The sequence below is a fragment of the Artemia franciscana genome, chromosome 8 (assembly GCF_032884065.1).
Source record: "Artemia franciscana chromosome 8, ASM3288406v1, whole genome shotgun sequence".
Classification (NCBI taxonomy): Eukaryota; Metazoa; Arthropoda; class Branchiopoda; order Anostraca; family Artemiidae; genus Artemia; species Artemia franciscana.
In genome coordinates, this window is record NC_088870.1 from 12,345,028 (window position 1) to 12,370,919 (window position 25,892).

The 25,892-nt window shown below is 36.0% G+C and overlaps 1 protein-coding gene across 4 annotated transcripts in view; it reads left to right on the plus strand.

The window, feature by feature from the left end:
- The window catches only part of LOC136029991 (protein neuralized-like), a gene marked incomplete at its 3' end in the record, with an annotated part of 86,664 nt that overhangs the window by 25,581 nt on the left and 35,191 nt on the right, over positions 1 to 25,892 (plus strand). The window contains 1 exon segment of one of the 4 annotated variants that reach the window (XM_065708577.1): positions 24,423 to 24,686. Within the exon segment in view, the coding sequence (XP_065564649.1) occupies positions 24,473 to 24,686 (214 nt within the window). 4 annotated transcript variants of the gene reach the window in all.

A 25,892-nucleotide genomic window follows, 5' to 3' on the forward strand; every position in this document is an offset into this window, starting at 1 on the left:
TCGCTGTTGCAAGTAGTCACCGTCTTTAGTAGCCGTAGAAGCAGTCGAGTTGCGTTCGTATTTGCAGTCGAAAGTCGCCGCAGTCGCAGTCGTAAGTTGTCAGGATCGCAAATAGTCTAAATCGCAAGTATTCGTAGGCTTAAGTACTTGCAGTTGCAAACAGTCATAGTCAGAAGTTATCACGGTCGCAAGTTGTAACAGCTGCAAATAGTCGCAGGTGCATGCAGTCTTAGTCATAGTCCCAATAGGAAGTAGCCTTAGTCAGAGTCACAAGCAGTCGCATTCGCTAGTATTCGCTATCACAGTTAGTTTAAAGTCACAAATGCTCAAAGTGGCATAGCTATAAGACTTTTTGACTATTCTGAATAAAATGGCTTTTAAGATTTCTATCAGTGTTAAGGGCGGAGTCTTACCCCTCTTTTCACCAAACGCATCTGATTGAAATTGTGAGATAGCAATTTTGTTCCAAATATATAGCAATGCCTCTAGGGCTGAGATAACTCCCCAGTGCACTGGAGATAGGGTTGTTTTGCCCTGGGGCATATAATGTTTTTATGCAATGGGTGATCGTATAAACTTCAAATAGGGCTGATTCGACTTGAAATTCGAAGTTAAAGTACCCTTTTTAAGAATCAAAAGTGATTTGAGAGCAACCTCCCCACCCCCATCATTTCCCCAAATTCTTTTTTTAATAGTGCCAAGATCATAGAACAAAGCTTTTGGGGTTGATATAAACCACCAGAGCCTGGGGGTGATTGTTGTAAGTTATGCCCCAGGGGCATTTAAGGTTCTTATGAAAGGTATGGCTGTATAAACTTTAGAGGTGACTTATTTCGTTGAAATTGGAAGTTCTAGATCCCTTTTAAGAGTCAAAAGTGATGGAAGTCAACTACCCCTCTTCACCAAACCTAAATATCACAATAACGGCTTACATTATTACGTTACACCTTCAGGGTATATTCTTTCCACAAAATAAGTTTTTCAAAGAAAACTAAAGAACTCCATTAAACTAAAAATGAGCAAAAGTAGAATCAAACAATCTACCAAAAGTAAAATTACCGCAAATTGGAATCAGTAAATAAATGAAACCCAAAACGAACAGAAATTACAATAAATAACTGAGTAAAACTCAAAAAGAGGAGAAATTAACAAGAGTAGGGCTCAAAGCCCCTATGCCTTGCCAAGGCCAGAACATAATTCGTACTTTACTGAAAAAAATTTAAGCTTTTTCACTTTTATAACTTTAATAAATCAAATATTATTAAGATTTTAAGGAATAAATACCAGCATATGTATATTAAACTGACAATCTACGGTTATTCTTTTTCTTAGTAAAATGCAAATTAAATTCTGGTCTTTAGAAGACATGGGGGTTGTCAGCCCTACTCATTCTAATTTTTGATCGTTTCGTTTGGGGTTCATTAATTTATTATATGGGGTTATTTATTATTTATATATAGGGTTCATTTACGTGATTTGTGATAGTTTTACACTTGGAAAATAAGAAAAACTAACTCGTAAAATTTGACAACTCTTTTGTCAGTATAAACTTAAACAATAAGAACTTGTTGGTTTTCAAGGAGATTAAAGCTTCTTAAACATTTGTGGCCATGTGCCTTTAGCTTAATTTTGGTAATTTTTCCCCCATATCTTTTTTTCTTTTTTTTGTGTTTAATTTGACGACCGCTACTGTCAAAAATTTGCATAAATTCATATGGAATTCTTTTCAACAAAAATGGATATGCTGTTTTTTTTTCCAAGTATTTAACATACTTTTGGTATGTAAAATTTTCTCACTTCTCAGCAAAAAAAAAAAACAAAAAAAAAAACAAACACATAAACTCACTCATAGTAAAACAAAATCAAATAAAATTATCAAATTCGGAAAAGCCAATTTTCTAGGGGGTATTTTCCGCAGGAGTATTTTCAGGGGGGGGTATTTTCCACTGGGGATATTTTCCGAGAGATGGGGTAAACGCCTTCGAACCCTCTGGACATGTCTTTAAAGTTTCAACAATATCCTTAACCGTATGATGTGTTTTGATTTCGCTTGACGTTCCCCTCATCATTTTCTCAAAGTTTTACCGTAATACCCTTAGCATTTTTGAAGACTTACGGTCCACTATCCCCCCTTTTCCCAATAACCAATATGTATAAACTATGGACCAATCATATAGCATATAATACTTTCCCCAGGAGCTGTGGGGGTTATGTCACCCGCAGAGGCATAGTTATTTGACCTTTTGATTATTTTGGGCAAGATGGCTATTTCAAAATTTTGATCAGATGTTTTTCGAGGGAAGGTGGCAAAAAGATATTGGGAAGGAGGCTGGCAGCCCTCGAACCACTTTTCAACATCTCCTGAATATGTCCTGAACGTTTCAAGTTAATACCCCCAGCCGTTCTTAAGACATTGCAGATTCTACTTTTTGACAAACTGGATGCGCATAGTGCCTTTTGACTCAGTTTGACATACTCCTCAACATTCTCAAAAGTTTCACCTTAATATTCTTAGCCTTTTCAGATACACCCAGGACTAATAATTTCCTTTTATCCTAATGATAGAACCTGCAGGTAAACAATGGGCGAATCGTATAATTTATAATCTTTGTCCCGAGGCTGTGGGGGACATAGCATCCCTTGAGGCATAGCTATTACACCTTTTGACTAGTTTTAACAATGTGACAATTTCAAAATTTTGACCAGTGTTAAGAAGATGGGGCACTTAAAAAGGGCAAGAAGGGGGGGGGGGACTGGTTGGCCTCCAATATTTTATTCAATATCCCCTCAATAGACCTTGAAGGTTTCAACTTAATATCCTCAGTCGTTCCTTAGATGTTGCTGATATTCTCTTTTGACAACCAGCAAGAGGTTTCACCTTGATACCCTAAGCCTTTTTGGACACCCAGGATCAAACATTCCCTACTCTTGTATTTTACCAATGAGCTACTTGCATAACTTATAGTCCTTGCCTCAGGGGCTGGGGGGGGGGGTGTTGTCGACCCAGAGGCATAGTTATTTGAGCTTATGACTATTTTGTACAATAATCAAAATTATCTAAGGGCTATCTCAAAATCAGAAATGCTGCATGTAAACAATGGGTAAACTGCATAATTTACAATCCTGCCCCAGGGTTCCATCGGTAGTGACATCGGTATGGGGGTATGGCATCCATCGAGGCATAGCTATAGATCTTTTGAAGTTTGAACAAAGTAACAATTTTTAAATTTAGATCAGTTTTGAGCAGAGGCGGCGCCTAAAAAGGACAAGGAGGGGGCTGGTTGCTCTTCAGTCTCTCTTCAACATCCCATCGACGTACTTTGAAAGCTGTAACAATATTATTCAGTCGTTCCTTGGATATTGCTGATATTCTCCTTTTGACAACCAGTAAACATGTAGTATGCTTTATTTGTGTTCGACATCCCCTAAGAAGAGGGATGAGGCTGGCTGCTCTCCAATCCATCTTCAACATCACCTAAACATATCTTGAAAGTTGTGACTTAATACCATCAGCTATTTCGCAGATATTGCTGATGTTTATTTTTGACAACCAGGTAGCTTATAGTGTGTTTTGATTGTGTTTGGCATCCGTTAATAATGGGTAACTTATATAATTAATCCCGGAGGCATAGTCATGTGACCTTTTGACTATTTTGAACACAATTGTCCTCTCAAAATTTTGATCGGAGGCAATTGAGGAAAAAAAGGCGTGGGGTATGGGGGCTTATTGCCCTCTGATCACTCGTAGCTCTTAAAAAGAACACTAGAACATTCGATTTCCAATTGAGTGCGTTTCCTCCAAAGTTTATACGACCACCCCTTTCGTATGAAATGCTTTGGAAAAAAAATACTTTGAAGCCTTATGGCCCTTTGGTATGAGCAACACTATAGCGTTGCCTACTGATAAATTCTGTATGTAAATTAATGGGAGAGTAGCGTAACTCACAGCCCTTTTCCCCGGGGGCTGACATCCTCGGAGGCATGGCTATTAGATATTTTAGGTTATTAGGCTATTAGAATATTCTTGCAAAATTGTGGTCAGTGTTTGGGAGGGAAAATATATATAGGGCTAGTTGGGAGGGGCTGCCTGCCCTCAAGTCACTATCTAACTTCTTCCTGAACATGCCCTGAAAATTTTAGCTCAATAACCTCAGTCGTCCCTGAGCTATTGCTGATAGGTTCTTTTGACAACCAGCATGCACATATGGTATTTTGATTTTATTCAATATTCCCCTCAAATTTTCCTGAAAGTAGTCGTAAATAAAAGTATTCACCGTCTCGAACGGTTGTAGTCTGAGTCACAAGTAGTCGCAGTCGCACCCACAAATAGTCTAGTAGCAGTCGTAGTCACAGTCGCAAGTAGTTGCAGTCGACGTCGCAATTAGTCACAGTTGCAAGTAGTCACTGTTGCAAGTCGTCTTAGTTGCAGTTACAAATAGTCGATGTAGATATAGCAGTTCCAAGTAATCGCAATTGTAGTCACAGTTACAGCCGCAGTAGTAGTGACCCTGCAAGTGTCAAATTAATACCCCTACTCGTTCTGCGCCTTTTTGATAACTTGGATGCACATACTGTCCTTTGATTTAGTTCAGTATTCTCCGAAATTTCACCTTAATACCCTTAACGTTCTCGGACACACTCGGGATCAAACATTCCGTCCTTTGCCAGTGATAAATCCTGCATGTAAAAATGGACAAATTGCATCATTTGCATTCCTTGCCCCAGAGGCTCTGAATACATGGCATTCCCTAAGACACAATTGTTAGACGTTTTAAATATTTTAAACAAAATAGGATTTTTGAAATTTCTATAAGAGGGAGTCATATAAAGGATAAGGGCGGGGGGTTGCCTTCCGATCACTCTTCAATGTCTGCCTCAACGTGCCTTGAAGTTTCCACTTTGTATCCTCAGCCGTTCCTTCGATATTGCTGTTTTGCCCTTTTGACAACCATTGTGCATATAGTGTGTTTTGATTTTGTTTTACATCCACCTCAAAATTTTTGAAAGTTTTATTTTAGTACACTAAGCTTTTTTAAAGACTCAGGATCGAATATGCCCCTTTTTCTCAACAACTAATGTTATATATGAACAACGGTCAACTTGCATAACTTAAAACCCTTGTCCTAGGGGCTGTGGAGGCCAATGACATCCACGAAGGCATAGATATTTGACATATAGACCATTGGTACGTGATGATTATTTCAATATTTTAATTGGATGTCTTTGGGGGTAGGGCTGCTAAAAAGGGCATGAGAGGGGGACTGGTTGCCCCCTTCAACACTTCTCGACATCTTCCTCAGAATGCCCTAAAGTTTTCAATATATTACACTCTTTCGCTCTTAAGATGTTGCAGCTATGCCTTTTTTAATAAACTGGATGAATATAGTGCCTTTTGATTTAGTTTAACATACTCTTCAACATCGTCCGCAGTCTCACCTTAGTACCCTTAGTCTTTTCAGACACACCCAGAATCTAGCATTCTTCTTTTTCCTAATTAAATAAAAAAGAACAAGTTTTTCAACTGAAAGTTAGGAACAACATAAAAACTTAAAACTAACAGAAATTATTACGTGTATGAGGGGTGTTTCCCCTCCTCAACACCTAGCTCTTCACACCAAAGTATTTTAGTACTTTTAAAAAAGATCCTCATTGTTCAAATTAAACAACACTTGAATTTCAAGAGTCGTTCTTAAAGAGTTGGGACAAAATTCAACACCCCATATACGTTCTAATTTCTGTTCAATTTAAGTTTTTATGTTACTTTATTACTTTTCTTAATTTAATTTCTGATCTTTTTTTAAATAATGCCAGGAAATCTGGCTCCAGATCCACGAAAAAATCCCCCTCCCATGGAAATATCCTTTAAAATTTACTCTGGACAATTACCCTTAACATCTGCTGTAAAATTGAGTAGGCAAAGAGAAAGCAAGATATATAAAAAGAATTTCCTATAGGAATTCTGGCAAATTCCCCCAGTAAAAAATTTGCCCGGAAAAGTTCACTTCATGGAAACTTCACTCCCCATAGAAAATTTCTCCCGTAGAAAATCCTCCCAGCCGAAAATTTGTCTCTCCCACCCGAAAAATGTATGCATACTTCCCAATAACAAATACTATACGTAAACAATGGGCAAATTTCATAACTTAAAGACTTTTCCCCAGGGGTAGTGGTGGGTCATGCTATCTCCAAAGGCATAGTTATTGGGTCTTTCAACTATGCTGAACAAAATGGCTATTTCAAAGTTTCCATTGGACACCTTTGGGAAAAAAGGCATGGGAGGGGGCTTAGTTGCCCTCCGGTCTTTTTGGTCACTTAAAAAAGGCCGTTTTTATTTCTAATTTCCGTTCGAATGAGCCCTTTCTCAATATTCTAGGACCTCTGGGTTCATACGATCACCCGTGGGGAAAACAAACAAACTCGCATTTGTGGTCTTTATCTGGCAAAAAAAACCATAAACTTCCATATTTTCGAAGATTGGAGCTGTGATTTTGATTAAGATTTTTTGACTTGTAAGGAGGTGTTTCTCCCCTTTTTCAAAAATCAGGCAAATGTTTTCTGGCTCGTACCCTTTTGTGAGTGATACACAACTTAATAAAACCTATATATTTGGAATCAGCATAATAAGCCATTTCTTTTGATATTATCTACTGGTATCAAAATTCCGTTTTTTAGAATTTCGGTTACTATTGAGCTGCGTCACTCCAGTTCTTTCCCACGAACTGTTTGATGACAAAGCCTGCTTGTAAACAATGTGTAAAATGCGTAGTTTACAATCCCTTTTCCCGAAGCCGTGGGTTGGCGTGGCATCAACAGAAGCATAGTTATTAGTCCTTTTGACTACTTTCATTTTCGTTTTCAAACACTTCGTAGTAATTAACTATAAGTAAGGAGCGACTCGGGCAATAGTAGCCAAAATTCTAGAAAAAAAGTTGATAAGAATTAGTACATCGCAAAAATCGGTTTCTAATTCCAAATATATAAAATTCATTAAGTTTAATATTACCCATCAGTACCTAGGAGCCTGAGAAAATTTGGCTGATTTTCAAAAACGAGAGGGTCCCCCAAAAGTGAAGAGTTTTTAGTCAAAATCACACCATTAGATTCCCATATCAGAGAACCCTAAATCCTACAGTAGAGGTTTTAATCACCTATCTACAAAGAACGTGGAATTTTTGCTTGTTTTTCCTTAAGAAAGATCACGGGTGCATGTCCAATTTATTTATTTGTTTTTCCCGAGGGTTGATTTTATTGAATAGTGCAAGAAAATCAGGAAAGGGGTCATTCAAATAGAAATTAAAAGCTTAGTGTTTTCTTTGTGTGACCAAATCGACTTTGCCACGGGAAAGTGGTATTTTTTTGCCATTTAATCGAACCAAACTACGACTTTGCCCCAAAGAGGACAAAGTTGCTATATGTTTTTGTTCATCTGTTCAGTGCTATTTGTTTTGGTTCAAAAACGACACTGTTTTTGCATAAATTTCCGATCAGGTTTGAGTTTATTTTAAAGTTAAAAGGAGGTAGCACAAAGAACATGGGAGCCATAGAGACCCTTCAATTTAGCGGCTTAATATGACTAATATCAAACTGAGTCGTCTAATTGCCAGGTTCTTGTGCAGCCCAGAAGAGTATTGTGTTGTATTTGGGCACAATATATTTGCATTACCGCAGTCAAATTGTTACATCATAACTTCCAATGTACTGAAATCGTTTTGTGCTTAGGATATGTGATATCCTTTGTTTTGAACTTGAATTAGAGCCCACGTTTCGTTTAACGAAGTTGGTTTTTAATTCGTTAGAGGAAGTTTTAATGAAGAAATTAGGACCTGTTGGCATAGTCCTGTCTGTACGAGGCAATCTGCATTAAAATTGACTCCAAATTAGGAACTTTTCAGAGAATGTTCCTCAAGTTTAACTATTATAATCGAATCTCTTTATTGCGTTATAGGCTAATGGTGCAAAATTGGTAAAAATTCTGCTTGTAAATTAGACGGATTGGAATTTGGGTGCTTTTCAAGGAAAAGGATGCTTCAAATCCAAAATTTTCTGGAACCATAAAAATTACCCTAAATTGATACACAGTAGTACCTAGAAAATTTAACCAATGTAGAGAAGTTTGGCAACGAGGACTGCAACCTATTAAAGAGCGAACCACGGCACATAGTAACCAAAAGTTTAAAAACGCGTTTAAAAAACTGCATTAGTCAGAAAAATTGCCTTTTGTGGCTGATTCAGGAATGGTAATTATTATTTCGATTAATCTTAATATTAAAACGTTATTGTGAACACAAGTTTATATGAATTTCGAAAAATAGCCTGGAATCCAAGGTCGTATCCAGGGGGCGGGGGCTGAAACTTGAACCCCGCCCCACAGAAATTTTGAACAAATAATAAAAACATAACTAAAATGCATATAAACAAAATTTTGGTGCGTTTTTTTTTATTGCAGATCCCCCTTCCCTCCCCGAACAAAAATCCTGTATGCGACCTTGATGAAATCCCTCGAAAGTGGTTTTAGATTGAAGGAAAAACAATCTGTTATAATTGTCATTACAGAGAAACCCCCAAAGAAAAATTACAAACCTCACTTGGGCCTCAGGGAAAGCCACTTTTTGCATGGAAAGCACTTATGTCCCTCTTGTCTTTTCTTTTTCCTTCGCTAGTGGAGCACTGGAACATCAGATAGAGCCTTATAGGGGCTCATTTGAGAGCTGTTTTTTGTTTCTATTTGTTTTCGTATATTGGACCAGTAACGCCATCAAAAAGTGCCGTAAGGCACACAAAAATGGCACTTTGGCCTTTGGGTGTCATTTGTGGAGTGAAGAGGAAAACGCGAAAAGGGTAGCATCATATTAATCATGGTCGAAAACTCTGAAATTGAGGTTTAAACTTGTATGCTTCCTCTCCCAGTCCCCTTAATAAGCTCCATGTATCGTATAGGGAGGCAAATTTATTATTTTTTTTTTTACAACCTTTTTTTTAATGAAAATACCAAAAAAGGATATTTTCCAATAAAAATACTTATCCGGAATCTAGATGGAGTAAAAATAAAATCTAGGGGGACAGGCCCTCGGCCGTCCCCTCCAATTTACACCACTGGAGCTAGCTGGCAACAGCAGCATCGTAGAGGGATGTTTAAAGGCTCAGCTCAAAGCTCTTGATCATACCGACATGGTTTTGTGTATTTATAATTGAAAGGTACGTCAAGTGGTGATTGAACTTCGAATTTTAGGTTATATTATTTCTAGCGTATAATAAGCAAGTGATCAAGAACAGCAAAAACTATAAAACAAACACAGTCAAACCGGACATGGTAGTTTAGGGATTAGGACACTTCGTTGAGATTCTGGTAATCCAGGTTCGAGTCTTGGAAAAGAAATTTTTTTGTAGATGGGTAATCTGTTTCCAGCGCCCCAATAGCGGCAATAAAAAAAGAAAAAAAACCGAGACTAGTCAGTGCTTTCATGCCAAAAAAAGTGATTTTCCTTGTTCTTCAAGCTGGGGGTTGTGATTCTCCTTTTTAGGGTTTTTGACTATGGTGATACTAATCGTGCGATTTTATTTTCTTGTGACCGGTTCTCCTAGAATGTAATAATTCCAAGAAATAAAAATAATGAAAATAAATTTTCTTATGAAAATTCAAAATTCTTAGCAGCATAGCGATAGTGAAACTGCATTAATAATAGTAAATTGTTTTGACTGCACATCTTAAATTTTTCCAACGTCCTTCAGGTTTCTAAAATCTTTATATACTTCATGTTGGATATTTCATAAATATTTAACTCTTATCTACAACTCCTCAAAGATGCTAAGGATAATATACCCCATCGACTGTTTAATTTAAATTATATTGTATAATTATTGATTCGATGGCCAGCAAAAGACTATTGAGAGCTTTATGAATTAATCTTCTAGTTTATACAGGCCACTTAAGGATTTTTCTGCTTCTAATCCCGTTGTGTGTTCTCAGTAAAGCGCTAGTGATCAGCTTGTTGCCTTTACTGTGTAACTGCAATGATACCTGTAATCAGAGTCGTATCCAGGGGGTGGGTACCCGGTTTGACCCCCTCCCCCCCTTCGAAATTTTCGCCCGACCCTTATAAAATTAATAAAATGCAGATAAATAAATTTTTGACGCGTTCTGTAAAAATTTTATACCCCCTCCCCCCTCTTAAAAGAAATCCTGGATATTGCCTTGTGTGTAATGTCAATCTTTCTTCTTTTCTTTTTTTAGTTCTGTTTCTCTTTATAGCCGAACCTACGTGCTTGTCCTACCGTTTCCCAGAATTTGTTTTGCTTTCGATATGGAAACTTTTAATTCCACGTTGTTTAGGCCGCGTTGGAAATAGGGAAAGCCCGGCATTGTGTAAGAGGATGTGCACATTCTAGAGTGCATGACAAGAGTGTTGTGTGATATGTTGATATATGAGAAACTAGGCTATGTCCATCTGCTTTTGGGGTTGAAGAGATGGGCAGCTGACCAATTACAATGTAAACTTGTTTATCTCAACCTTGTGCAGTAATGACCAAACCACAATGACCCGATAGAGAATAATTGGTTGTCCATATGGCATTTGTTCATTCGTGCATAGAAGAGTAGCTTATTTCCTTACATGTAAGGAGTAGTGTCTCGCCATTTGAAGCGGCTCGAGCCACTTTAGAAAGGGTAATTCAGAGGGGTTTAAGTTGGAAAACATAAAATTTTTTTATTGGGGGAAGGCACAACCCCCGAAAACGTCGAAAAGTAGGGTACAGCGTAGAAAGTATACGAAATTCTGGGAGAATTGCACAAATGTCATGGTTCTGGAGGAGGTATGAGCTTAAAGATCACTCACTCATAGGTATAAGAGTAGCTTATTTCGATAGATATAATCGGCGGTGTCTTGCCAGTTTACAAGGGCTCCAGCCTTGAGCTGGTGTCGTTAGGACAAAACAAAGGGATTATTTAATTGATGTATTTTCTATTGATTCCTGTGTAGACGAAACCGATCGTTTGGAGGGAAACTGAAGCTCTTAAGTATCTTGAGAACATTAGCGAGATAAATTAATTTGATCCATTATTCCAGCTCGCTGAGTTAGGTGGAAAGACATGGACATAGCTAGAGATATTTCCTAAGGAAGAGAGAAACGATTAACAAGGGGGATTTCCCTTTTTTCTTCAGAGCTTAGTCTTACACTTAACTTTGGTGATTTTTCCTAGGGGTTAGTCTCAACCCTTGCCTCCTTACCGCGCCCATGAGAGAGGGAGGGTGTAAATCTCTATTTACCAAAAACGAGGGGGGAAATTTCCATTTTTTAGAATTCCCTCCGCTATGCATTGTAAATACTACGCTGAAACAGGCATGTACTCACTGGTTTATTAGGGGACAGCACAATTTCAACAAACGCCAAAAAGAAGGGGATCCCGATAGGCAAATGCTTATTTAGCAATTGAGATGTCATTTGAGCATTGCATTACCCGCCTCCCAAGTTTTGAGAAGCGGTAAATAAACTTCTGAAAAGAGATGATTACATAAAGAATTGGACAATTTATGCCCGTAGTTCAGTTGTCAAAATGCTGCATACTTTATTTGCAGGATCTTTAAATACTTTTAGCTGTTAAAAATACATTTTTTTTTTACTAACAAGGGCTTTTGTATATTTTCATGAACTTCAGTACGGCTAATTGTACATAGTTTTCTGTCGTGTCGCATTGGTCACGTTTAAGAACTCTCTAAATTTTTCTTTCGATTGGTCGATTTCAAAACATAAAAGGTGCTTTTTTGTAGCCTAGTAACTGGCATATGGCATTTCGTTGGTATTATGCTTAGCAGGTCGTTTCTTACATCTTCATACTTCTGAGATAATTGTCAAAAACAATTTGCTAAGCTGGATCAGAAGGACAGCCTATGTTCCACCGCACTTTTACCCTCCTAATCTACAATACTCTGATGTACTTCTCCTTGAGGACAGCTTTGTAAACGATTTTGGCTATTGTCTTAGAAGTCAAAAAATTTCAGATAAAACTTTTAGGCTTGTCGACAATTTGCTGGATACACGTTACTCAAGGACTATTTATTTTTATCCTATCTTTGGCGGCAATTTCCCCTTTTGCCCCTCGCTCCACTAATCCTACCAAATGCGGCTTTCCTGTTCCCTAGTTATTTTTAAAGCAATGCCCATGCAATGCCAATGAGCCAATTAGTGTTATTTAGCGGAAGAGCAAATCTAAAGGAGGAAATTCCGAACTTAGTTACTCTATTTACAATCTTTTTTCTTAAAAAATTATTGCTGTTGCAGCGTAGTAGATTGATCTCTGCTTGGCAATACGGGCAAGACCTTATACAGGGAGGGTTAACCGGTTTTAAACCCTCCCACGAAATTCTTATCCGACTGATAAAAACGTAACAAAAATGTTGCAGCGTAGTAGATTGATCTCTGCTTGACAATACGGGCAAGACCTTATACAGGGAGGGTTAACCGGTTTTAAACCCTCCCACGAAATTCTTATCCGACTGATAAAAACGTAACAAAAATGCAACTAAACAAATTTGGATGCTTTTTTAAAGTTATTTTTTGCTACCCCGCCGAAAAAATCCCCCTTCTCCTTTTGAATGAAAATTCTGGATAGACACTTGAATATGGGGCCCGGATTTTAATCCCAGTTTTACCAGGCTGGGTAACAGGCTTGCTAACCTGTCTCTGTGAAAAAAAAGACCCAGCAGGCTTAACTAAAACATCGATGCTGAGTTGTGCTGAACAGCCTGTACTTTGTCTCATGTACAAAGTACAGGAAAAGTATTTTGACAAGTTTACTTTCTTTTGCCCATAAACTCTTTGATGACAATCAGATATATAAAATCTTGAAATTGATGGGGTTATACATGCCACTTGGATGCCAGCTGAAACCCGCATCTGCTTTTTTAAATGACCTGCTTGATTTTGCAAGCTTATATTGGCATATTATACCCCGTCTTATTTATCAGTCACCTGCCTTTGATTCCAGTTACGTTGAAGGAAATATTGCTTGTCATTAATTTCTTATCAAAGTATCAACCGTTTTTTCAACCTTCTACGTATTGATTGCAAATATGGTTACGAAAACGCTCCATTATATATATATATATATATATATATATATATATATATATATATATATATATATATATATATATATATATATATATATATATATATATATCATGAAAAGAGAAATCACCAATGCAACAGCACAAACACATAAAAAAAAGGACAGAAGGAGAAAAGGAAGACTGTTTTCCTAAATTAGTGATTAATATAGACCAGCAAAAAAAAAAAAAAAAAAAGGCAGAAGGAGAAAAGGAAGACTGTATTATTATTGCTGTAAAACCTAATTATAAAATAAATTAATAGACAAACAATAAATAAATAAAGGAACTAAAAAAACATCGTTTTGGCATTGACAGCCAATCCTGACTAGTTCAACAGTTTTCGAATTCAGAGTGATCTCAAAAAGCAACACTTTCGTCTAGCAATGAAACGAACAGTTTAAAACAATTCAAAGTAAACTCAACTCCCACCGAAAAACATATGATGGGTAAGTAGGTACAAGTCGATGGCGGAGCTAGATATTATTGTTGTACATGAGATGTATTATAAGAAAAGCAAGTTTACAACATCTATTTTATTCGAAACATCCAACATTACATCCGAGTCTTTCAAAAATTAATACACTTTTAAATAGTCGTTATTGTTATCTCCAATGCTGACGGCGGAGCAGTTTCTGCCATTTCACAACTGTGGTGGAGACATATCAGAGACGTGCCCGTATTTTCATTGTGTTAACTTGCCGGAAAACATAGGAAGGGTAAGTAGGTACAAGTCGATGGCGGAGCTAGGTATCATTGTTGTACATGAGATATTTGACAAGAAAAGCAAATTTCCAACATCTATTTAAGTTCCGTGTTTATTTTAACATCCAACATCATTTCTATCAGTTTAAAAATGTTCATAACCTCCAAAATGTTTAGTGTATTGATGTTTCGATAGCAACTTTGATTACAACGGGCTGTCAGTTCACGTCTAAATTTTTCCAAATCCTAAAAAGTAATTGCAACAAATTAGCTACTTTTGTGCTATTACATTAATTAAGTAAAAAAAAGAGGTTTTTTCAACTAAAAGTAAGGAGCAACATTGAAACTTAAAACGAATAGAAATTATTACTTATATGAAAGGGGCTGCCCCTTCCTCAACACCTCGCTCTTTACGCTAAAGTTATTTAGTACGTTTATAAAGGCTTCATATTGTTTTAATTAAATGGGCCTTGTGTTTTAGGAGTTATTCTTAAAGAATTGGGACAAAATTCAAACTTAACGTAAAGACCGAGGTATGGAGGAGGGAGCGACCCCCTTCATATACATAATAATTTCTATTCTTTTTAATTTTTAATGTTGCTCCTTTTGATTCAGAATTTTGATTCCAATAGATATATCAAAAGAATCGGCTTATTATGCTGATTTCAAATATATAAATTTCATTAAGTTTAGTCTTACCCATTAAAGGTTACGAGCCTGAGAAAATTTGCCTGAATCATTTTTTGGTCGTCAATTACCTTTAAATGGCTCAGAGAACTGATAGGCTATCTGAATTACCCTTACTGCATGCCTATCTTCCTTAGTCCTGCCCTAAGGTAATAGACTATCATGAAGAGTGAAAATAATCATTTTCATACAACTCAGAAAAAGCTATGCCAGCTTTGTCTCTCATAGAGACTTTCTGTCTTGGCTTTACTCTAATTGGGCTTTCAAGTCTTTGATCACTTTGACTAAATTTTCACTGAAACATCAAGCTTAAGAAGAATAGAAGTTACTATAGATGAGGAATTGGAACCTGAAATGAATTGAAATTTCAATGAACAATGAACTCAAGTTTGAGACGAATAGAAACTGCCCTGAATGAGTGGTGTGACTCCCCCCTCAAACTCCAAGAAATGTTAGTGTCATTGGCGTTTCTTTATAGTTTCCAGTCAAGTCAAATCACGCTTCACTCTTTAGGAGGATTTAAGTGGTGGTAGCACAAGCTTTTTGGATTTAGATTTTGTAGCAATATTAGTCACAGATTTTTAGTCAACAGTAAACAATTCTTTGTTAAAATTAAACAATATTTGCGAACAAATTCGCAAAATTAGTCGCAGAATTAAAAAAAGAGCATTGATTGCTTTGATTACTTGATTAACATTTCTGCTTGCCTACAACGCAGTAAAGATGTTATAAGACTTTCTTGTCCAAGCAGTGACGACGCTTGAAGTGCTATAGCCAAAACATTAGCACATTTTTGTCCCGTGTTGGCCTCAGGCGTCTTCGTACCACAATGCGCTGTTATATAAGTAGTACCATACAGGTTGGCGGCCGTTGGTCCTGAGCCCTGTCCCCAAATGTTCGGATTTGTATGATCTGTTATTACTTTCCTCATATGTGGTTTAACTCGCTTATTTTCATGGGTTTTATAAACATAAGGCCCTTATCTCGAAAAAACTGAATAACTGCGAATTTGCCTGATACTTGAATGTGAGGTTTTGCGAAATAAATTAATAAAATAAAGTAAAAAATCTCTGGAAAATCATAGCTGCCCAATTCTTGCTGGTTTTGCGAAGCTGAAACTAGTTTCTTAGAAATGGGATTGACGTTGAAATAGATCTCTCTCTTGAGTACGTTCTAGGAAAGAAAATCGTGTTTTTGAGCAATGATCATTGGATTTAATGCCTTGAAAAAATGTAATTGTTTGTATTTTCCTGGAACATTTATATCTTTTCCGACACTGTTTGTTTTAACTAAATGCCATTTAATCAAAAAATAATTTAATATGGCGATAAAAACAAACTAGAAGTATTGAAAAGGGTAAAGATTAAAAAAAAGTAGTTCTGATAATAATGTCGCATATTAAAATCCCAATTTGTTAAATGAAATAAATTCCATAGGTCTCTTATACATTTAATTCAAGTTGAGTTGCTAATAATACTGCGAAGGTTGATATTTAAGTAAATTAAATCGATTTTTTTTTATGTTATAAAGCCTGTAACTCGGTTCCTGTCACTGGAAACTTGTTGTAGTTATTTTCAGTCGTTATAGTTTTATGTTAGCCTACTCAATTTTGTAAACATTTAAGCATAGAAACGTTAATTAACAAATTTATTCTTTGTCCTTTGGTGAGCTTCGATGCATTGAAAAAATTAACAACCGTTTTTTTGCGACACATTCAATTATACTTCTTAAACTGTATTCTTCAAGTGAAAATTAAATGTATGTTCATTTGGCTGAATTTTTAATTTTTTAATTTTTTGATATCTTACAAGTTTGACTGGAAATTAGTCATAGATGCACCAGTCAATAGTTGCACATAAACTGGAATAATAAGAGAAAGGCCGTATCTAGGGGGAGAGGGTTGAGGGTCCGAACCCCCCCCCCCCTGAAATGTTTGTCCTATTCGTAAAAATGTAACAAAATGAATCCTATCTCATTTTTCTACTTGACCTAAAATTACATGAAAGCACTCCCAACAATTAAATTTTGCAGATTTTATTTCCTTACTTCATTCATTTTCCCCCTGTGAGGGTGGATAATTTCCATTGTTCCATATGGTAGAAGGAGCCAGGTGCTTTATCTGTTGGTGGGCTAGACGCAAGTCGCGTGGCACATGACGTCGGCAGATGTTCTTGAAACAACAGATCGTAGGTGCTAGAGTCACTAGACCGGTGAAAAACAACTTGGAAATTTGTGTTTTTTGAATATTGCTACACCTGTGGGAGTGACCGCAAAATTAGCTGATAATTATTCTTGAATTACCCTTTTTGCTTGGAAAAGAGGACTTAGAAACAAACTTTTCCTCCATCCTTCAGCGCTGTGACTTTATCATAAGCTATTAATCAAGGCTTCGAGCCAAGATTTATTTCGAAGGAAATTTAACTGATTTGTGCGGGGGATTTAAGTAAGTTCAACCGTAGCTTTTATTGCAACTATCTCTCAAACCAATGTATACTTGCAAATAATTTTTCAGAGTTCGGGGTGAGTAGGAGGGGGGGGGGGGCGCACAAAATACACTACATTTTTGTTGTTGTTAATATTTCTAGCAAGAGCGTATTCAAAATTCACTTTGGGGTTGGTGGACCAAGATAGTAAATGAACAAGCAAGTTCTTCTAAACTTTATAGGTTGGAACCATGTGGGTATTCAAATACACTCTTGATTCTTTATTGCGTATTTTGAAGAATGACCAAAATAGATTGTAACAGTTCTTGCGTCGTTTAGAAAGTGCATTTTTTATATAGAAAATAATACCAGATTTTGAGAAAGCAGCTTATAAGATAAGGGGATAAATAAACACGCAATTTTTAACAAACAAAAGATGGGGGTTATGATTTAAAACGTAAAATAATCCACAATCGAAGAAAGAAAAATAATAAAAAACAAGTAAAAGCTATACAGAGCGTAACAAAACAAAAAGGATGTGGCAAAGGAAGAAAAACAGAGCAAATTGTCATTTTTACAGTGTTAGGCTATTATGATTTCCAAAACACAAGGCTATACTTCCTTGCTAAGCTGCCTTCCTTACTTGGGCAATATATAGATAGATATTAGACAAATAAATATTTATAACAAAAAAAGCACCAGAAAGACAGTACCAAAGGCAAAAAAAGAATAAGCACGATTCATTACACACAAATGAACTTATCCATAATGTATACAAATAATGCCTGGTCTAGAATGCTCTACACTCCCCATCACAATACCTACAACCAAAGATATTATCCCTTAAATCTTTCAATGATTCCTGCTTGTACATCAATTTTGATTATTCTAAAATAGAATTTGAAAAATTATCTGGAAGTCCGTCGAAAACATGGAGTGTGATAAGAAGCGCTTTAGGACAATCACCTGGTGGAATCCTTCAGGAAATATTCCGTTAAGATGGAATCAGTCTTACGTATCCAGAAGAAGTTTGTGAAGAATTTGCTAACCATTTTTCGACAGTTGGGTGGAGAGTGAAAGAGTTGATTATAAAGCAAATCAGGCGACCAGGCTTCAAAATTACCTTCATAAGGAGTTGGAAATCTCTTTAAATCTACTCCCACTTCAGGAATCTGAGGTTCGAAAGATTGTTTATGGTATGAAAGGTTCGGTTGCTGGGTCTGATATTGTTTCAATTAGAGCAATAAAAAAATTTGGGAAGTGATCGCTCCAACTTTTGTTTCATTAATTAATCAGTGTCTAGAAGAGGGAGTGTTTTCGAGTTATTTTAAATCAGCGAAAGTTATACCAATACATAAAGGAGGGAATACTAGCGATGTTGAAAATTATAGACTAATTTTGATTTTACCCATTATGTCTAGGATACTAGAAAAATACTTTTCGGTCAGAATTTATCAGTACCCGGAACACCAGAAAATACTACTACGCAATTTGGATTCCGGCAACATCGCACTACTGAGCAAGATAATGGATATAAGGTGGCAACTGTATTTTTAGATACTGAAAGGTTTTTGATACAGTCGGTCATGATATTCTGCTAATGAAATGTGAAACTTATGGGATTAGGGGCCCAGTTCTTTCGTTTTTACGTTCTCTTTTGTCTTGTAGAAAACGATATGTTCAAATTGGTAATATGGATTCAGATGAAAATTGTATTGCGTGTGGCGTTCCACGGGGTTTTTATTCTTTTATTATAAAGGGTATAAATTTATGGAATAATTTGGATAATGTTATGAAAAAGAAAGAAAATTTTAGTGATTTTAAAGGAAACTTGAAAGAAAAATTACCAAGCAAATATGAATTTTAGTTTTGTTTGTTTTGGAGGAGATTTGATTTAAATTACGTTGTAATTCTTTGTTGGTTGGTGAATGTGACCCCTCAGCATGGATATGGTGTGTAGTTGCTGCCCCTGTAGCATTATTATTATTATTATTTATTTTTTTGTTTCTGTTCTTTTCTCTCTTTTTTTCTTATTATAGTGAATTTAAAAGATATTATATGTATAAGTTTTTACCTAATTCACTCCCCGTCAACCGTTTGGTTTTGGGTGAATCATATTGATTTTCATATCTAAATTGTTGTTAAAGTTAAATAAATACATCAATATCAATATCAAGTGGAACATAATTTAATCAACACATCCACAGATTCCGCATGAATATGGACCTTCTTTTTTCCCTAACGCTGCTAAAATACGTTATTTTTTCACCAAGAGACAAACATCCAGCCCTTGATTCAATAGCCCACCTTAAGAATTCTCTTCTTAAACCTTAAAGGGTCGCCCTGTCTCATTCATTATATTGTTTTTCAGTTTGTGTGACCAAACTACTTCGAATTGATTTGGCGGTCTTGCAATAATTTGTAAAGTTCGGATAAGATATCTGAATAAACGACGGGAAACTAAAAGCCGGCACCTACCTTCCGGAAATCAGAAAAACCATTTAACTTCTCCCGTTTTTTTGCCGGAGATAGCGATATTCTGATTTAATGAAGCTTACAAAATTAGAAAGTGGGATTTTTGTTTTTTCGATTAAACGGAGCGGAATTTTCTTTCTAAAGTTCAGGAAAGGGTAGTCCCTAAAAATATTCTAGTATACCTGCTTGGAAAACGTTGAAAATCAGCTCAAAGGAAGTATCTTTTAAATAAATTTGGCAACTTTGGGAGTTTTGTGGTGTTACCCGCTTTGATTGAAAACCTTGCTGACACGAGGACGTCCTATTTATGCTCTAGATCTATGTACATTGAATATACGCAACGCACTTTGCCGAACAGTTAGTAAAATATTGGAACTTTTCTTTATTCTAAATAGCCTTTATATAGCTTCTCGAATTGCTGACACGTTTAAGATCCTCTATCAGTTTCCACCAAAATTGCTTAGAGAGTTCTTCGTGGTGCTGGGGAAATTCGGTAATAGGCCCTTTGTCTTTGAGACGGTCAGTCGACACTGAAAGTCATAAAATGATTTCTAAGGTAACGAATCTCCCTAGATTCTCCCCAAGTCTCTTTGACTTGACAGTAAAGTTTCAAAGAACCTGTTGCTTCCTTCTTTGCTTGTCATTTCTGGATCTTCTGCTTCTTCAAAATATTTTCAACTTTTTTTGAATGCAGACCTTGTGTTTGTATAATAGCATATTTTATTGTTCTGTTTTGTCATGTATTACTCGAAAACAAATGTTTGAGACAAGAGAGATTGCTGCCTTATACTTCTGTATTAAGGAGTGTAATTTGGTTCCATTGGTTTTTTTATGTATTTTTCTGTGCCAATAACGTTGTTTTTTACGTCTGGAGACACAAATACCCCTACTTTTATAAAAACCCGATTGATTTTAATCCATAATAAACTTGGAACTTGAATCATATGAATTTGTTTTAAAACAGTGAACTTATGTAATTCCACTTAATTGGTTCTTTTATATGAAATTTTAAGCCAATGAAAACGACAAAAAATAGAGTTACGGCGTATTTTATAAGTAAATCCTTTGTTGCTCTGTGATGGAAATAAAGAGAAGAGTTTTATATAGCAATTAAAAATTAAACATACAATAATTTAACAATACACATTAAAAAATGTGTATGCTAATGATGTTGTTTTTTTTCTTTTTACTTCTGTAAACACAAATATCCGTACATTTATCAAACCCAGTACCATTGTTTTTCTCATGTGAAATTTTAAGCCAATGAAAAGGACAACAAATTTTGAAGTTACAGCATATTTTACAAGTAAATCCTTTGGTGCTCTGTGATGAAAATAATGAAAAGACTTTTATATACCGATTAAAAATTGAGCAGACAAAAATTAAACAATAAACATTAAAAATTGTATAGGAGGATAAGAGGTCATTTCTCTACTTGAGAATAATTACTGCTTCCTGTATTTTTGATAGTTAATCCGATGATTGGCAAGCTTCATATCACTGTTCTAGACGCGTAAATTTACATTATTATCCCTTCCTCTTCCTCGGGGAAGCCCTCGTATTTTTGAAACTGTCATTTTGCCTGGTATGTACATGAGGCCCCATATGCATGCTCATGAGTCACCCTACTACTGTTTTTTCGCAAGTTTACTATATATAGGTGGCTTAAGTTTTCTTCCCTGTTGTGGTAAAGATATGACCTCTTTTTATTATTATTTTGTTTTTGTTGAGACGCATTAAAAATAATTCCAAAAGAAAGTTTAAAAAAAGAAACATCCTATCTTTGTTGTCGAATATTGGAGTAATAAATCAGACATATGTACAAGATTAAGTTATTAAGGGGAATTTCCTCTGGGGACAGAGCTTGAAATTATTACCGCGTGCTGTTCTACACAGCTTAATGCTTCCATTACTGCCCTTCTTCCTCCAATTCTTCGTCCCATTCGTCCCATTCTGTATCCTCTTCTCTCGAAATTTAAACTGTCAATTTTACCCTCAGAAAAAAAAGCCCATGTGTTTGCCTGTTCCGGCCCTACCTTCGCTGCATAAGAAGCGACTTATGTGTTTGAGTCCATTCATGTGAGTAGGGTTTTTGCCCAATTTTCCCCTAACTTTTAATATATATATATATATATGTATATATATATATATATATATATATATATATATATATATATATATATATATATATATATATATATATATATATATATATATATATATATATATATATATATTTATTTAATTGTTCACAACGTTGGCAGATAGTGCCTATGAGTCTGTAAAGTCTATAATCTGTTTTTGAATCTGGTCGACAAATTGGAACTCTTTGTGTACAAAAGAATTTTTTTTTAATGAAATTTTCCCGAGGATCCTTATAGACACCAGTGGCGTCAATTAGAAAAGGGTTAGGTGTCAACTACATCATAGATTTAAAAAAGGTCTTATTCTGGTGTTTTCATTGAAAGGTGTCTTTGTTTTGGTATTTTCAAAGAAAACCATTTCCCCCTACCCATTGGAATGTTCAGCTACATTTGCCTTCACTCCCTAATTTTCGTAAATTGACGCCACTATTAGACCCGGGTAAAAATTTTGGAAGAATAACCTCCTAATTTTAATGGGCTTAAACGGTTTAAGTTATTTAGCAGTATTCACATTTATTTTATTACTGTGTTCTTGTTGTTTTTTTTTTTTTTTTTTTTTATAAAGTAACCTCTATAAACAAAATAAATCCACTAGTTTAACTGCAAAGTATTTGGATTTGGAAACTTGTTATATAAAAAAAAAATATTCGAAACCTATTTTACTTCTATTTTAAACACAGTTAAAACGTTTTCGGAGTAAGTAGTCGAAATATTTCAATATTCATTCTCACCCGTGCACGGTCTCTTTGAGGAATATACCCAGGTGATAGGAATTGAAGATCAGTAGGTACGAATGTATAGCGAATGTATATGAGCCTGCCCCTCCCCGAACTATTAAGATGTTTGAGATTATCTGATTTTTTGTGTGTATATATATTTACATATAATTTGCCAATTTTTTTTTCATACATACCCCCCCCCCTTCTCCCCCTTCCACCTCTGGAAATGTAGACCCTTCGAAATAAATTACTACGGACTTTTGTAATCCTCCTCCCAAGCCCAAAAACTTAATCATTTTCATCAATATTTTGTATAACAGTCGCACGATTTGCTATTTATGGCAAAATCCCCCCTCTACAATTCTACGTATAGACTTTGTTGATCCTTGTCTAATCCTATTTTTCAGCTTATGATTTTGGCGATTAAATTTATTGTTTTAAGACTTAGTCTGACCATCTTTAATTTAATGCACCCATTTTTCATTTGATCATTGCGTCATATTATTTTTGACAAATGGCCAAATTGAGGAAGTTGGGCAACTCAACTTTGACTCAGAGCTGAACGATGACAGTTCAAATGGAATACTTATCAAAAATAAACCCTGAATACAAAAAGGAGTAATAGAAAGCCCAATAAAAAAGACTTTGTCGTTATGCAACGTTCGGCATCTTTCATGAGAGGGAAAAGCATCACTCGTCAACGACCTTACTTTTTTTCTCCATTTCTGTAAGCCCAAAACAAATATTTATCCTGTCTGTATTATTGGTCACATTTGGGGAGAAACTTAGAAAAATGAAGTGAAACTTCGACGTAAATTGAAACCTTGGTAAAGCACAATCGTAAATTGGGTGGCAGAAGATACGGACTCAGAGGTCTAAGTTACATCGAAAGCTCTTGAGTCCTTACGTAAAAAGCTTAAATTTTTCTTTAGAATCCATAATTATTCTGTTTGGTATAGACTAGAAGCAGTTTTAACCCTGCGTAAAGGGTCACCAGCCCCATACTAAAGGATGAAAGTTTTGCGTATGTGAAAGCATTGGACCAAAGCTCATTTTCTTGCCACATTTTTTCAGAAAGATTGACTTTTAAATGGCAGAACGCGGATGGGCAGATTCTTCCTGGCATTTCAGTCACACCTGAACGTGGATGGGCACGTTCATGAGCCCCATATAAAAAGCTTAATTTTTGTTAGATACGTTATTATTCACTTCGACATAATAAAATGGAGCGAAAGGACATAGGGAGTTTAACCTTGGATAAGACGAAAACTGTATTTCTCAAAGCTGAAAACTGAATTTCACCTACATGTCTATTTTTTTCCTCACAAGGTTTTTCATAAAGAGCGTTTTTCGCGAGGGTTTGTCTACTTTTAGAATCATGAACACAATGTGGTGCTTACCGAGCTCTACGAAAGTGATACCAATTGTAATGAACCTGTGCCAAGCATCTCGGGGACTGTGCCATGAAAGGTGAAACTTTATGGTACACTCGGCGCTCCGTGATGTACACCATATGATGGAAAGTGAATAACCCCCTGGATTGGATTATTGCATGGTAGCACATGGGTGAGATAGGGACAATCAGTGTTTTGGGGTCTGAATAACTCTGAAATGCTTCTCACCCCAATTAAAGAATTGAAAGGGTTCCTGTGGGTTCATAGTAGGGTAGAGTTCGACCGATCTTCGCATCATCACGTCATTTCATAGACGAAGTGAGTTAAAAAAAATCCGCCAAGGTTGGTGAAGTCATATTAAAAGAGACAAAAATTAAACTGTTTTGGTCTTAAAACATATTTATTAAGTAAACAAACGTCACTCCCCTCTTCCTCCCTAAAGGATTCTGATGTGTATACCCACGTGCTAATGGAAAACAGCTTTAAGATTTTATTCATTGTTCTTTCAAGAAAAAAGAAACGAAAATTAAATGACGGTCCTGTCACCTCAGCGTAATTCAGGTGTAAAATCCAGTGGTCAAATTTTGCGTAAAACACGCTGCTACTTTTTGGCATTTTATAACTATTAACCATACCCTCATAATATCAATGACTTTGGCATAAAGTTATGCAGCTGTCGCGTGGATATCAGCCAATCACAGGCGTCTTTCCGGACGTAGGCGCGTGGACCGCGGCAGGTGAAGAGGTTTCCAGTTGGAATAAACATCTGCCTTTCAGTTCATATCCGACATTCATCGGGTAAGGTGACTGTGTAGTAATATCATGATTGTGGAAAGTGGCACAATGGTGCAGAATAGAAATCAGTGCAGTTATGGTACTTCACAGCTCCCTGTAAACGCGGGCCGGGCTTGGTCGGCAACATGCAAAGACGGATTTCTTGTAAATGGAAATGAGATTTATGAGCAACCAAAAGAAGTTAAGAAAACGAGTAAAACTATGAAGGTTCTTAAGAAGTTTAAACGAAGAATAGGATTAGGTTTGATTATTTTGTTATCCCATTTATTTCATACACTGTTTTTCCCCTTTTCCTTACTACGGCAAAGTTTTTGTTATCAGCGTAAATAGGCTATTACCCGTGTGAGTTAACTTCGGTGTTCAAATTATTGTGTGCTCTTGCTTGATTTGAGATATATCTTCTTGCTCAGGGGGGAGGGGGTATATCTGCTAAAATTTCTGGAAAGGGACTGGAACTTGCAAAATTCTCCTTCCACATTGGCCTGTAAGCCTATCGTAGTCAAAGGTGTCGGTGGAATTTTTTTTGACGGGGGAGGGAATTTAGACCTAAAACATCCCTCTTCCGCTTTTTATTCGACGAAAATTTTAGTTAGGATAAGATATCAGCATTGTGGATTGTTGTGGGTGCTTAAATAATTCTTTATGCTCCATCAGCTTGATTTAGGACACAAATTCCCGTTTTTGGCGAGGGATTTCGTCTGCTAGAAGGACTGCGATTTTATTTTTTTTTTGTCGTCAAAGTTGAGTACAAGCCTTTCACTATCAAGTATAATCGAAAAATCTCATCTAAAATTATCTTGTGGGGAGGGAGTAAGAGTCCCTGCACTTTTCCCCATTTCATTTTCCCCCTTAAATGTCGTATGTTTTTAGTAGCGTAAAGTTGTACTTTTAGCATCATTTTATTTTATTTATATCTTAGGACTAGTGAATGTATTTTTTTTGTTGCGTCTAAAATATTTAACATTTTTAGGCTAATTGAGTTTAGGTGGTCTTTTTTCTAATACTTCATTTGCTCTGCATCAGTATTTAGGGGGAAACGATTCAGTTCTCAGCGAAAAAGGACGTCTTGAGATTGAATTGCAGCTAATGGGTCGATGGTTCAACAAAGGCCGTCATTTGCATTTTTATGGTTCTAAATCATTGGAACTCATTTCTAATAAAAGCACTCATGAATTGTTCCCAAAACGATGCTCAGCAGAAGGGAAATGAAGGGGATTCGACCCTCTTTTCAAGGGAATTGTTAGAGTTTTTCGCTGGCTTAACGAGCGATTCAAAATAGGATGGTGCTCATTTAAGTTGAAGGGTGATATAATGTATTATTTAGTAGTAGTCTTAGTATGCTAAAACTATGGGTACTTTTCTGTTAAACGGAACACGTTCAATAAGTGAAGTTAGGTTAATCCGAATGAAATATACCAAAACATGATGATAATATAAAACATTAGAA